This window comes from Cervus canadensis, chromosome 29 (genome assembly GCF_019320065.1).
Source record: "Cervus canadensis isolate Bull #8, Minnesota chromosome 29, ASM1932006v1, whole genome shotgun sequence".
Classification (NCBI taxonomy): Eukaryota; Metazoa; Chordata; class Mammalia; order Artiodactyla; family Cervidae; genus Cervus; species Cervus canadensis.
Window position 1 is genome coordinate 6,185,640 of NC_057414.1, and position 15,768 is coordinate 6,201,407.

At 44.6% G+C, this 15,768-nt stretch overlaps 1 protein-coding gene across 36 annotated transcripts in view; it reads left to right on the plus strand.

The window, feature by feature from the left end:
* DLG2 (discs large MAGUK scaffold protein 2) overlaps window positions 1–12,940 on the plus strand; it is a 2,236,304-nt gene extending 2,223,364 nt beyond the window's left edge. For all 36 annotated transcript variants that reach the window (XM_043451476.1, XM_043451478.1, XM_043451480.1 and 33 more), the window contains 2 exons: window positions 5,893–5,984; window positions 8,179–12,940. In XM_043451476.1, the coding sequence (XP_043307411.1) occupies window positions 5,893–5,984; window positions 8,179–8,285 (199 nt within the window). In that variant the 3' untranslated portion in view covers window positions 8,286–12,940. The remainder of the gene's footprint in view (window positions 1–5,892; window positions 5,985–8,178) is intronic.
* The last annotated feature ends 2,828 nt before the right edge of the window (window positions 12,941–15,768 follow it).

The window sequence follows — 15,768 nt, forward strand, 5'->3', positions numbered from 1 at the left end:
GATATTCATGATCTGGCTATAAAGGGACAATATTTGGGGGGACGCTTTGATAGAAATTGGGGGCTTTGTTTTGTACACCCTCCTATACAAAAGTGATGCCGTAGTAGCCTTAAAGGTAGAAGAGCAGAAAGGCTAAGAGCAGGGTCCTGGAAATTGGTCAGGCTTGGTTCTGTTCCCTTGCCACTGTTCAGTTATGTGAGCTCCGGCAATTTTCTTGACCTCTGTAAGACTTAGTTCCTCAGTGTTATGCCCAATGTCCGAATCCCCGAGCGGGAAGAGAGAGAAGGCTTCCAAGACAATGCAACTCGCAAAAAGGGAAGTTTATTACTGTCTCGAGCCAGGGCTTTCTGCCACAAACATCACAGTGGTGCAGGGTCAAAAAAGCGCCGAGCTCAAGCTTGTTACACAGATTTATAAGATATGCAAAAGCGGTTAGTAGCTGGCTTAAGCGGATTGGTTACATGTTTGCAAAGTAATTCTATCGGTACAGACTTTCGCGGGCTTTTCAGCTCTCCCTTTGTTCTTACTGGGCGCATATTGATTGGCTGGCTCCAGGTTACCTGATGGGGGTAGGGAATCTTACCATTTCGGGGGAAGCTAAAACTTAGGTCCAGGCCGCCCGTCATGGTATTAACCCTGGCAGCCTCACACTCAGCTCTAAACATTAATAATGCAGACCTCAGAGAGCCAGTGTAAAGAATAAACAAGATTTAAGTGTAAAGTTCTCTATACCATTTTTGGCATATAGTAACTACTTACCAGGGGCTTTCCAGATGGCACTGGGGTAAGGAACCCGCCTGCCAATGCAGGAGACATAAGAGATGCAGGTTCAATCCCTGGGTCAGGAAGATCCCTGGAGGAAGGCATGGCAACCCACTCCAGTATTCTTGCTTGGAGAATCCCATGGACAGAGGAACCTGGCGGGCTGCAGTCCATGGGGTCACAAAGAGTCAGACACAACTGAAATGACTTAGCACAGCACACAGCCCAACCACCGACTAGTAGCTGTTATTACTATGAACGATTCCAAGTAACTTTATTGTAAAAAGAATGAAACTACTTTATCATTACAAAACAGGTGAACAGTGCCTTTCCCAAGAGGCCGCAAGAGATAACACCAGTGTCATTTTAAGAGCTTTGCCCAAATATGCCTCCGTTTGGGCCTCAAGGCATCAGAGCATTTGACAGGGTTCACAAGTGAACCATAAAGTACTGGAAAATAGTGTTTATGGAAAGACCAAAGAAAATGAAATCATTCATCCCAGAGGTGAAAGCAGTTACTTGTAAAGGATATCGACCTGTTGTTTAGCCCCTTCTCTGGGAGGAAGAAGCTATAGTAGCTGGAACTGCAGTCTAAGAGGATTAAGTTAAACATGTAGTCAATCTTTGGGGCAATTGCCAGATGTGTATCTTAAAAGCAGAATGGATTCCCATAAATAAGAGATGGACAAAAGTTCTTACCAGGATGAAAAAATAGAGTGAGGAGGTCAGTCTTAGTACCTTCTGCCCCATGAATTTAGGCATAAAATTATATCATAAAAAGCTCTGGGAACTTCCCTGGTGGTCCAGTGTCTAAGCCTCTGTGCTTCCAATGCAGGGGGCCTTGGTTCTATCCCCGGTCTGGGAACTAGATCCTACATGCCACAATTAAGAATTTGCGTGGTACAACTAAAGATCCCACATGCTACAACTAAGACTCTGTGCAGCCAAGTATTTTTTTAAGAGAAAAATAAATAAGGGCTTTGCCCATAGTCAGCACATGGAAAAATATGTATCGATGATAAAATAATGGTTGTTGGCTTCCCAGTGGTGCCAGTGGTTAAGGACCCTCCTGCCAATGCAGGAGACATAAGAGACGTGGGTTCAGTTCCTGAGTCAGGAAGATCCCCTGGAGGAGGGCATGGCAACCCACTCCAGTGTTCTTGCCTGGAGAATCCTCATGGACAGAGGAGCCTGGTGGGCTACAGTGCATGGGGTTGCAAAGAGTGAACACTCGACTGAACCAACTTAGCACTCAGTAGTATCCCTGAGAGCATGTATTAAGTTCCTCCTCATGTAAGCTGCTGTGTTGAGCATTGAGCAACGTGCATTAAGCAGCCACACATTTCCCTACATAAAAGTGATTTATAATCTGAGAAGAGCCTCGTAAATATTATTAGTAATGCTAACATAAGAAGAAGAGAAATATGTCCCCCACCTCCTGGGAACAGCATCTTAAAGGCCCATTTCAGAAAGAGCAGAGTAAGTTTTCCCGTCACAAACAAGCAGTGGGCAAGTGGCTTCCCGGGGAAGGGAGGCCTGAGGGAGAAGAGCAGCTGCACGTTCGGTTCAGCGTGATACTCGGAACGTCCCCATCTGGTGCTCAGTGGGAGAAGGCCTGCTTCCTTCTCAACTACAAGACGGCTTATTTAATTTTGCCTTAGGGCCCTGTCACGGCCACTTATCACCAAGGAAAAGTAAACATGCTGCAGGCTGGACCCCACGAGACGGTGAATCTGGCATCATTTGCTGCAGCCGTTTGCATAGTGCAACACCAGGGGCATTCAGACCAATGGGATCGTATTAGGAAACGCTGGATGTTTACTTTCCAGTTCAGTCTTTCTGAGGGTTTTGCTTCAGGAGCAAAGCCGGCATGCACTGCCCCTTCCCCAGGGAGGGGTGAGTGCCAGGTCAGCTGGAACCACAGCCTGGCAGCTGCCACATTTGGGCACCAATACATCATCACACACATTGTCCTCATCAAACCACAGGACTTATTAGCACACACATAGCTGACTCTCCAGAGAAGCAGAAAATCAAGGGTGTGTACGAAAAAGGTGTTTTTTCACCTTGTACCACCATGTGACTTCTATCCCCCACCCCCTCCCCATGGCAATGAGTGGCTTTCCTATGTGTCTCCACCATGCCACCCAATATGCTTTTACCGTCTTTCTCCCTGTGTTTACTTCTGTCTTCAGCTGTACTGTAATTATGTTTATTTGTCTGTCCATTCATTCATTCACTTATTCATTCAACAAATTTAAGCATTGACCGAGATCCTTGTCACATGCTGGTGAACAAGCCACAGTCTCTGGCCTCAAAGAACTGGCAGACTGGTCAGGGAGGCAAAACAACTTCATGTATTAGAGGATAAAAACCTAAATTCAAGGGACTTCCCTGGTGATCCAGTGGTTGGGAGTCCAGGCAGGCTTCCACTGCAAGTGTTGCAGGTTCAATTCCTGGAAGGGGAACTAGGATCCTTCATGACACACAGTGAGGCCAAAAAAAAAAAATCAGTATTGCTACAATAAATGCAAAGGGAATTCAGAGAAAATAGGCCAGCATGGCCAGGGAAATCAAAGAAGGTCCAGAACTACATGATTTCTTGACTCCTGGAGCAAAACACTGTCTTTCTATGAGAAGTATCCTTTGGTTTAGCTCAGCATTTTCTGCCACCCAAGAATGACTGCCTCGCAAAGCTTCTAGGGTTAGTGCTGTTTGGGAAGAGAATTATAGATACCATTCCTCAGGCAAGATGAGTTTATTTCAGCAAGACTTCAGGGAATTCCCACTTCTATATATTGTAGCCATCAACATCAAGCCTATAGTCATGCTAATGTCTGACTTCAGTTCAGTTTTGTGTGTTTCTAAATAGGGGTCTCTTTTGAAAGGACATCTTAGTGTAATGAAAAGTCTGTTTCACTAAAAATTAATTAGGGAAAAACAATAACTTTGAGTTCTTTCATGAAATTCACTCCTTTACCTTAAGCAAGTCGCTATACTACTTCTGCCCTCAGTTTCTTGCCCTGAAAAAGGAACTAAGACTACATGCTCCAGACCCAGTTCTCTGGCTTCCTAAAGTGACAGGAAAAGGCAGCAATGCCTTCAAAATTCTATCTGCACCTCTGATGCGTCCCGATGGACCAACCAAAATGTCTTTGCTCTTGGCTGAACTTTTATCAGCCCAGTACAGTCACACTGGTATTCTTATAATGATCAGAGGCAATGATTATCAGTCTTTGAGTAATAAAATGTCTTTGATTAAGAAAGAATGAGAAGGTAAAATATTCTCATTTAAGAAATACAGTGTATTTTGTTGGCCAAAAAAAAAAAATGTTAACACCTAGAAGACATGGAAGGATAAAGCTGCCCCAGGTTGGGAATCCATAGATTAGGTTACTCTCCATTTTCCTCCCTCCTCAATTTGTCCTTGAAACTTTGTTGGGTCTAAATAATCTTACAATGATTAAGCAGCACATACCTACAGTTAATGATACACCAATGGTTGACAGACTAACAGAAAGAAGGGCAGAGAGCACCCGGTGTCATTACAGCCCATTTTCCTATCCACCGAAGAATTGATGCTTTCAAACTGTGATGGTGGAGAAGACTCTTGAGAGTCCCTTGGGACTGCAAGGAGATCCAACCAGTCCATCCTAAAGGAGATCACTCCTGAATATTCATTGGAAAGACTGATGCTGAAGCTGAAGCTCCAATACTTTTGCCACCTGATGAGAAGAGCCGACCCGTTGGAAAAGGCCTTGATGCTGGGAAAGATTGAAGGCAGGAGGAGAAGGGGACGGCAGAGGATGAGATGGTTGGATGGCATCACAGGCTTAATGGACATGGGTTTGAGTAAACTCTGGGAGTTGGTGATGGACAGGGAGGCCTGGCGTGCTGCAGTCGATGGGGTCACAAAGAGTTGGGTACAACTTAGCAACTGAACAGCAATTCCTATCCAAAGAAAAATAAAACAAAATAGGCGTTAGAGATTCCTTCTTGCCAGGCTCCTCTCTCCAGCTCACTATTTGATATGACTTGCTTAGAGTCTGTTTGAAATATTTTGGTCCCAGAGTTTTTGATTTTTCCATTCTCTGCATCTTTAATTCAAGCCATCTTTAGCAGTTCCTTGAAATTCCATTTGATAATAAAAACAGAGGAAGTCCAGGGCTCTTTGGCTATAGATATGCCTTACTGCTTTGCAGTTGAGCCTCTAGAGCTACAGAATCCTTTTTCAGCCTGAGAGGCACACATGTCTGAGTCGCCTGTCTCGTGTTCTAATTCGTTGGAAGACTGTCTCTGTTTCTCCACTCCACGTGTCTGCTGCCCACACTGAAGATGAACCGCAGCCCTTGGGGAGGGTGGGAAGGTCGAGAGATCAAAGCTTTCTATGGGGTCAGGACCTGAGAACAGTCGAGTCTTATTCTCTTAGATGGAATGAGCTCTGGAAAGCTGTGAAGTATCTTCCCTTCTCTCCACTTGCTCTCCTCCCCTCCCTCTGGCCACCCCAGAAGATTGTGTTCAATTCTACATCATGGACTCAATGGGCATGAGTTTGAGCAAACTCTGGGAGACGATGAAGGACAGGGAAGCCTGGCGTGCTGCAGTCCATGGGGTCGCGAAGAGCCGGACACAACTGAGCGACAGAACAACAACAACAACGTCCTGTATTTAAAAGAGGTTGAGACCGACGAGAACAAAATCTAAGGGCGGGTGACCAGGAAGGTTATACATTTCCAAACTACATCCAATGGAAGAATAGATGAAGGAAGCAGGGCAGTTCTTCCTGGAAGAATGGAAGCCCTGAGGGACACATCAGCATTCAAACACCCGAAGGCCTGTCCCGGAAGAAGGAGGTTCGGTTCTGCTCTGCAGAGATGCAGAGCAGCTCTAACGTGGGGCCAAGAGACGACCCTCTGGGGGCGTGAGCGCCCTGGGGTGGGGGCAGCGACGGGGGAGGACAGGGGCAGCCACAGGGAGTTCCTTGTTGTGGCTGAAAACATCCCAACAAAGAGGAGTCCTGTCAAGGGCTAGGAAGCTGCTGCTAAGGTTGCACTCAGCCACGTACACTGTAGTTTTTCAGGATTTGGTGTGTTTCCTTTGTGTTCTAACACCAAACTCTCCTTTTCCCAGGGAGATGAATAAGCGTCTAACAGAGGAACAAGCCAAGAAAACCTATGATCGTGCAATTAAGCTAGAACAAGAATTTGGAGAATATTTTACAGGTATGTTCATTTGCATTTGTACTGTGAGAAAGAGGATGAATTGTCTGACATTTGGCATAGAGGGGGCCTGCTATACCTGGGCCCTAGCGCCTTCCTGCTGAAAACACCTGATTTGCCACTACTTCCATTTGATTCAAAATTCTGGGCTCCTTCTTCTCTGGATTCAGCTTCCTGGTTACCACTGGCCCTACCTAAAACCATGAATGGCAGAGACTGAGCTATCTCCTGGGAGAGAGATTTTAAGTATTAGTATCTCATTCAGAGATGACTCATTGGAAAAGGCCTAAATGCTGAGAAATATTGAAGGCAAAAGGAGAAGGGGGCGGCAGAGGAGGAGATGGTTAGATAGCATCACCAACTCAGTGGACATGAATTTGAGCAAACTCCAGCAGATAGTGAGGAACAGGGAAGCCTGGTGTGCTGCAGTCCATGGGGTCACAAAGAGTCAGACACGACTTAGCAGCTGAGCAACAACAAAATCTCATTCAACTTCTGTCCCTGAGATGATCAGAAATTTGAAAACGAAACTTTTACGGCTCCGGATGTGCACTGTCCAAGCAGTTACTCTTGAAAAGTAGTCCCAGGGTCTCTATTCTCTGCTTCATGGACCTCTGGGTCTGTCTCCCCATTAGACACCAGAAGAAGATGCTTGAAACACTTCCTGTGTTTCAGTTAATTCCATGTCATATCTTACTGCAAAAAAATTTTTTTTTCTTTTTAAATATTTCCTTGGAAACATAAATTAGGGGGGATATTTTGTCCTGGTTATCATAGGTTCTCTATTCTTATATGCTTTCATGAAACACTGATCAGATCCAAAAAGTGATCAAACTTTGGAATTTGCCTTACAACTGATAGGTCTTCCCTATAACTCAAATGGTAAAGAATATTCCTGCAATGCAGGAGACTGTTTGATCCCTGGGTCGGGAAGATCCTCTGAAGAAGGGAATGGCAATCCACTCCAGTATTCTTGCCAAGAGAATCCCATGGACAGAGGAGCCTGGTTGACTACTTAGCAATTGAACTAAGTTCAGTTCAGAACTGAGTCCCTGGGATCACAAAGAGTTGGACATGACTCAGCGACTAATGCTACATACAGTTACAACTAATGGTTTAAAACAAGAACTTTCCTCCTGAGTTACCTTACATGAAGTTAGGTGTTTTCTTTTTTATCTCAATCAAAATATGAGGAAGCTGGTGGCTTAGCAGTTTGCAAATATGTTGAATCAGGTAGATCTTAAGTAAAATTTCCATCAGTAACAAAGATATGAGTTATGTTTCCCCCTAAAAGAACATTCAGTATGTTCAAAACAATATACATGTTGAACAGTGCTTTATATTCAGGAATAAAATACAATAATCAGCCCATTCCAAGGATTGTTTTTGAAAATCTAAACCATGTTTCAGTAACAACTTCTTTTTAAGCCCCAGTGTCATATGGATAATATTGATGTGTTAGGGATATCTATCTACAAGATAGTTTTTGTCCAAAGGAGATAATAAAATGTATTTAAATCTACTGTAAGTGAATTGGTGTTTGGGGTAATACATTGTTTGTTTCCTTCTATTTTATGTATTTTTTGCAAGTAATTGCCATAAGATATTCTCACTATGAAGAGCCCTGAATGGTAAAATCTCAATTTATTAGATTAGTTGGAGAATGAATAAAGTTTCTTATTAAAGGTTTTGGGGATTGAGGAGATTAAAGTTTTTTCTAAAATCTTTATTATTTCCTCTGCATCTAGAATATTCTAATTTCTGCCCATTATAAAATAAGTAATATAAATCCAGCTTATAAGAGAATATAAGCTGGAGAATATAAGTCCAGCTTCCTTTGGTAACAGGGAGCTCTCAGTCTGAAAATTGACCAATGCCTAGCTCAGTGCCTAGCCCAGAGTCAACACCCATAAAATTTAAATAAATGAGTGAGTCATCATGTAGAACTACAGAGAGACATGTAGAAAGAAGGAAGACTGATACATTTATTACTAATCTAGGACATGCTTTAAAAGCATTTTTAAAATCATTGATGTGACTTTTCTTAAGTGAATCTCTGCTTTTTCTTATTATTGAGAAGTAATACAAAGCCTCCTGATGAGTTTGTCACTGTTTGAGCTTCTTCTACATGACTGATGGTCGTTCTTCACCAGCCAGGAAATGCTTCCTGACTCCCGTGTGTTTGCTTTTGTTCCAGCTATCGTCCAAGGCGACACCCTAGAAGATATCTATAACCAATGCAAGCTTGTTATTGAAGAGCAGTCTGGACCTTTCATCTGGATCCCCTCAAAGGAGAAGTTATAAATTAGCTACTGCACCTCCAACAATGACAGAAGAGCATTTAGAAGAACAAAATATATATAATATACTACTTGGAGGCTTTTATGTTTTTGTTGCATTTATGTTTTTGCAGTCAATGTGAATTCTTATGAATGTACAACACAAACTGTGTGAAGCCATGAAGGAAAAGGAGGGGCCGAAGTGTGGGACAGAAAAGACATTGCAGTATGCGGGGAAGGCTTTGGTTTGCTCAGAGTGCCAGGTGTAGGGACGAACCTCTGATGGGCTTCATGCCCAAGAGATGGGCAGCCTCCTCACCCAGCAGATGTCCAGAGCTGACTTAGCTGCTGAGCTCCCTGTGTTTTTTGCTTTAAAGAAAAGTTGCCAGCACTTTAACTTCATCAACCTTCCATTACCCACATCTATAATTGATACACTTCAAATTTTAGAACTATGCACATCCTTTGATTTCTTTACAAGCAAAAGAAAGAATGAGGGAGGGGAAGGAAAGGAGTCCCTTTGAAGATGGCATAACATTACTATCAGGGAAGGATGAGTGTGTAGTTTCTTTGCCTGGCATCTACAAAGATGAGCATTTCATAAAATTCACAAGTGTGTGGAGGACTGACCTCACTGGGAGGAGGGGATTCCACCTGGGGTTAGCTTTATGATTGTTTATTGTCTATTTTGCCATTTATAAACTGAAAGAAGGCACTAAAGATGAGAATAATTTATACAATAAAAATATATTAAATGTATAGAAGCGAATTTCTATAGGTTAAAAAAAGTTTTGTGAAATATTTTGTAAAGATTAATTGAAAGACTAAATGTATGCACTATCTGCAGATGATCCAACTCAAGAACAGAAAGTTGCACTCTCCCTTTTGTTGCCAATGATCCATTAAGAGCATCTGAGTTCCTTCTGAAGCCTGACAAAGACTTCTCCCTCATTACCTCCCGTGATCCCCCTCCCACCTCAGAGATACACTCTCATGGAGCACATCCCTTAATGAGTTGCCCTCGTGGATATTTTTGGAGGACATTTGGTTAATGCATTTTTTTCAAGCTGATGGCTTTTAGAGACAAATTCATACAAACGATGTAAAGGAAAGTTTTTGCTTTTTTCTTGTTAAATACCCTGGGCCTGCCATGCAAATAGCTGAACAATGTTGTTCCTAGTAACTTACATACGACTCTTAAAGGATCATTTAGTATTTTGGCTGTCATGAATAATTAGGACTCTTTTGTCTGTTTTATAAGTAAACTGAGGGTTTTTGTAAGAGCCAGAGAAGGTGCAGAGCCATGGAGAGATCTGTCCTAAGATGCAATATTTCTTTGAGGAGGAGAGAGAGAAGGGGAGGATCTGACAGGAGCGGGTGAGGGGTGCAGACTTCTGTTTCTGTGTACAGGACCAAGAGATAGAACCACCAGGAAAGACCATTAATGACTTCGAGCTCAACCAATTGAACTGCCTTTCTTGGGGGCTGCACCTGGACCAAGTTTATTTTTTAGCAATTATAACTATGATGATTTAAAAAAAAGAAACTTCCCGAAGCCTATCTCCCACTTTAGAGCTGATGCTGACATCAGCGTTGCTTGCACCCCAGGTGTTTAGAGAGAGAGACTTTTCAGTGATCTCTGTAACTACTCAACTCTGGGTCCCATGCGTGCCCAGACTAAGCCCCGTCGCCTTATTTCTGGGGTACATCCAGACCTGGCAGGAATCTGCCACACTGTGCAGTGAACCAGCACGCCGGCTGGGACGGGAGAGCGAGAGGCAGAGCCGTCAGCAGTGATGGGGCTTCTTCACAGGAAGCGCATCAGAGCTCAGAATGAGGGTCTCTTTCCAAAAACAAGCATTTTTCATCTGACACTAAAACGCCACAGTCTGCCTGGCTGCAGTCACCAAAACAGACACAAGAGATGCAAAATCATGCATCTACCTATAGTCTTGAGGCTGCCTTTACCATTGGAAGGGCTAGCAATCCATTTTCCCTCTGATGAAAGTTAAATTTCCCAAGACTTCCTTAGGGTGTTCAAAATGTCAAAAATGTAGCCATGTCTGCAATTCGCCAGTTTCAGGTCAAGGCCTACTTTCATCCATCTCTGCTCCCAGAAGTGTCCGCCACCAGAATGCCATTCCTGATCCCAGCTCTACTTTTAGGCCACCATGATAACTTCTTTGGTTTCTCAACTGAGCATGCAACCATTTATTTAAAGGACTGTCATTAATGAATAGATGTTTCCGCGGGTCGTGTGATGTGCTTTTCCATTTAATATTAAGTATTGCTGTGGCTGAGTACAATCAAATTGAACCACCAACCCTTGGTTTTGTAGTAATACAATTATTTTCCTAGTGTAGATGCTTCCAGATAAGAATTGGCATTTGCACTGATTTTTTTATGTAGATTTATATAAATATATATAGACATATATATTTGCTTGAAGAATCACCAAGCCACTTGGTGAGAGGGTCTTTTCCTGTAGAATTTACACCTCCATTTGTTGTGTTGTCTTGCGCTTCCCAATGTTGAGGTCTCCACGGCTCCAACACACGGGTGTATTTTGCCGCAGACCCGATGACTTAAGATGGAAATGGCGCGAAAGCTACCCAGATTACAACTGGTGCAAATGCACGTGGAGCCTGGGGCCAGACTGGTGCTAACACCGCAAACTTTGTCGAGAGCTCTCTCCAATCTGAAAGCTTGCTGGGGGCGCAATGTCACCTTCGCACGCTGGGCCCTTTCGGAAAAGTGCCAGATCGTGTCACTGGTGCTATTTTTCATGCTCTGGTACAATGTGTAGCACCACGGGGGTCTCAGCTTTACCAAAATTGAAAATCCCACTCGTCAGCTAATCGCAGGGGCATTTGTTTCCGGCTCTCCTCCCGCGGGATCTGTGGGCCATTTCTTTGCAGGCCTTTCCTCCCAGCCCTACGCTCTTGGGTTGGCTCTGTTGGGTGCGCCCATCTTTACGGAGCTGCACTCAGGTGCCTGTGAGCTGTCTTGAATCCCACTGCCAGCCCTTCAGGACTCCGAGCCAGGGGGAAAGCTCCCCACTCCTATGGCTCTGGCCTCTTCTTTTCCTCTCATTCTTTCCCTTTGCTCTTTCCCTCCTGGTTCTAGCGCATTCCATCTCTTTATGTACCTCTCCCTTCAGCCTTCCTTCCTGTCTCCTCTGAGTCGTTGGCTGTCCCCCGCATCCCTTCCTTACTCCCTACCCGCTGTTGCCTCATCTCTTTGTCCGTCTCTCCCACCGTCTCAGACACTCCCCTGCCTCTTCCTCTGTATCCACCGTTTCTGTGCTTTCTCTTCTCGCGTCTCTGACCATGTCCTCTCCCATAACCCGCTCCTTAATTTTTCTGTCCTTTAAGGGCTCCTGGCTGATTCAGACAGCAAGTCCACACACTGGACTCATGACACAGATTCTTTGGGTCACCATTTTCACCCAGGCAGCCCAGAAAGCAAAGCTGAGCGTGAATGAGGTCCCGGCTGGAGCCAGCTCCAGCAGGCCTCCCCGAGCCAGCCTGCACCGCTGCCCCGGCAGTGACGATGCACGCGCCCTGGGCCCTGCCAGCACCTGGGTCCCTTTCTGCCTGAAGCCTGGTCCACAGGGAGCCCACTCCCAGCACCATCCCATGGTTCCAAGGACACTTCCTTTCGCTAAAGGCAGACTCCAGCCCCAACAGCTGTTCTGACAGCAAACCTCTTTCTTCTCGTGGAAGCCTTGCCATCACCTTGGTTTGGAGAGAGAGAGATTTTTTTCTCCCATTCATAAGCTTTCTTTTTCCTCTTTTCATCTGAAGCTCCCTCTGCTTTTCAGCTGGTGATTGCTCTGGTGAGATTGAATGGACTTGCTGGTGAAATTACATCTCTTTTTTCTTTTCCTGTCTTGGTCCTGCCTAAATTCCTACAAAAATATTTAAGTCAGAGACTCAGGCTAGTTCCTAAGTTTATCATAGTAATTTGTCACTCCTACAGGAACAAAAGGGGACATGTCCCTTAGAGCATGTGGAGTCCCTCCTGTGACAATTGATTTGAAAGAGGACTCCCTCCAGAATTCTGTGGATATACATTTTATTTCTGTGTATGTATGGTATATGTGGTTTGTATATCATGTATACACATACCACATTGGGTACACATGAATGTGGATGGAAACCTACCCACACACTTTAGTCTGTAAATATCCTTCCTCACTGAGAACTGTGCTTTGGAAATCATTTTTTGTACAGTTGTGCAGTTTCTTGTAGCAGCTGAGGACAAGCTTAAGACAGGTTGAATGATTTAGACAAAGATCATCTAAAAGACAGAAGACAGAATCTCCCTAGCAACTCATGAGGACAGACAACCAAACAGCAAGGTTGGCTCCCAATGAGAGGGCGAACTTTTCTCCTTTTTGAATCTGTGTTTCCTAAACGCGTCTTAACTTCCGAGTGCACCAGGCTGTATGCGTGAGATCCTTTCAATATGCCAAGTTTTGTAACAGTTTTCTCTCTGACTGGATGCTTCTCCATTGTGCAGGATGGGAGGGAGGGGGAACACTCCTCGCCTGGGCTGGAGTTTACAGAGACACTGCACAGCTTACACTCCTGTTAAGTGTAAATATTCGACACTTCCATTCCATTTGTGTAAAAAATAAAGCACACACGATTATAAAATCAAGATGTATATTTCATACTCACTGCGTCTTTGCATATTTATTGCGTTGCCAGTTGCCAGCGGTGGCCCCGTTGTAAAAAAAAATGCTTGATAGAGTGTTTATAAACATGTCATGGTTTTATTATAAGATATAAATATTAAAACATTTTATACTTTATAGCAAATTATTTTCTCTCAAAGCATAATTTGTCTTCTTTCACAAAGAACAGAATCATTGATTTCTATTTTTATCAGACTTGTCTGATTTTAGAGCTAAAGTGTAGTTAGACTAGATTTGCTCTGAAAAATACTGGCACTGCCAAGAGGAGCTGAAAGTGGTGCTCCAAAGTATTTTTGAATATTTGACTACCGTCTTGCTCGCTTTTAATCAGAATTTGGCCAAGGGTGAACAATAGTATTAAATGATAGGGTTTTTTTAAAGACCCTCACATCTGCATGGAAAAACTTAATTCTCCAGTTTCAAAATTGTGAGATTCCAGAAGATACTAAGAATAGGGAAAAACAGTTTTTTCTTATCTGGTCCTAATGATGCAAAGAAAGGCATAAATTGGAAAGGAGGTGTCATTTTCCACACATACTGAGGTCAAAACATACCAGCTCCAAAGAGCTTAACACACCAAAAACGTCAGGTTTGAAAACCTGAATCTGCTGGATAATTCTTCCCTCCAGGTTAAATATATTCCTTTACATAAAGGCATTTGGACAGTGCAGGTCTCTTAGTTGGGGGAAGCAAAACAAATTTCTCCCATGAAAGGGGTGAAATTTCACCATCCAAGTGATCCCTCTGAGTACATTTTGCTTCATGATAAACTATCACGTAGTTGGATCAGCCACTGGGGGAAGCCAGACCTGGTCTGGCCTCACTGTGAGCCCGCAGGAGTCTCCGCCAGCTGCCCTGTCTCTGTCCATGGTGCTCGGGGGTGGTGAGCCCAGCCCATCCGAGGCTGCGTAAGAAGACTGACCGAGGCTGCAAGCCCAGTGCAGACTTCACACCCCAACAGTTATTCCATTTTCAACATTTGGACTCTCATCAGATTTAATAATGTTAACACTACACAAAAGCCAGATTCACTCAATAATGGGTGTCTTTATTGGGGAGGGTGGCGAGGGAAGCTTGAAGAGCTTTTGACTTTTGGGGTCCTGTTTAATTTCTTGGTAAATATTTTTAAGACATGACCATTCTGGAAGTGTCTAAAGTTAGACGTGGACTGCATATCTTTGCACCTAAGATGACCTGGCTCTGCATCCATGGACTATGTAGATACTCTGAGACTAAACACTCTTGACAGAATTTAAAAGCCTCGGCGGGGCACAAAGGTAAGGAACATTTGCAGAGGGGCCACCAGCTCCCTCGGCACAAACCAGACACAGAGACTTGGAAGCTGTCAGGGGACGATGTCGTCTATGGGCCGGGACTTCTGGGTCTCATAACACTGGGTGCCGTCCTCTGTGACTAACCTTTCCCTTAGGGACTCCTCAGAAGCCACTGCTGCTCTCGTGAACTTGATCCTTTTCCCCCTTCTAATGTTACAGCCATTGTCAAGTCCAGAACTTGTCCCTAATGCCCCTTAGCACAGCTGGGACAAAGCTGGAATACACGGGCAAACTTTGCTGAAGACGGTATATAACAAAAGGGAAACAACAGATGAGCTGATTTATGGGACAGGCTTAGTGCCCAGCCCCTGGCCAGCTGCCACGTAACACAGGGCCATTTCCCCACCTCCCGGGGGTCCTTTCGACACAGCTGGACCTGAGGCCAACACTTCCGCTCTGGTGCAGCACACTTCAGAGACACGGAATCCATGCCTGAGCCTGACTCGGCACTGCATTCCCCCAGCATCAGCTACAGTAAAAACTCCTGCTGCCTCCATCTCTTTTGCTCCCATGTGCTAGAATACAAATGGGATTGAGTCACGGTGGTTAACTTCGATTCCTCTGTCATTGTAAGATTGCCTTAGGTACAGATTCTGATGCAGCAGGTATGGGGAGGAGCTGAGTGCTGACGCTGGAATCGTGCATGCGTGCATGCTAAGTCACGTCGGTCATGTCCAACTCTTTGCGACCCAATGGACTGTAGCCCGCCAGGCGCCTCTGTCCCTGGTGTTTCCCAGGCAAAAATACCGGAATGGGTTGCCGTGCCCTCCTTCAGGGGATCTTCCTGAACCAGGGATCCGAACCCACATCTCTTACATCTCCTGCTTTGGCAGACGGGTTCTTTACCACTAGCTCCACCTGGGAAGCCTGATGCTGGAATCACTAGGCTCTAATCCAGTCTGATTTTCACACTGCTACTGACCACCCACCAGTGGGTCATTATCCAGCATTTCTTTTTTATGAAACAGAAACTAGAGTGCCTCATGCATAGTGAGGATGAATATCATTTCATGTTGCATGAGGTATAAAAGCATTTCTTACTGTCTGTCATAGTCACAGTCTGAGAAACAGTGCCCTGACCTGCACTCAGCCAGCTCCCAGAGACGCCTCTCCTCCTGAAGATGGGGGTCGGAGAACTGCAAACTACTGAGTCCTCATGCCACCTCTCAGCTTCTACTCACTAGTCCTAGTTTCAGAGTCACACAAACCAATGCATAGACCTCCTTCACCCAACTGAGACAGCGAGTGAAACTAAAAGCATCCACCTAAACCTCCTAAATAATGACCACTAAGGCCCTAAATCCGCCTCACTCGGGGAGATCCCCTAGAGAAGGAAATGGCAACCTGCTCTGGTATACTTGCTTGGGAAATCCCACAGACAGAAGAGCCTAGTGGGCTACAGTCCATGAGGTCACAAAGAGTCAGACACAACTGAGTGAGCGCACACACAGTAGTGGTGTGGTATTAGAGTT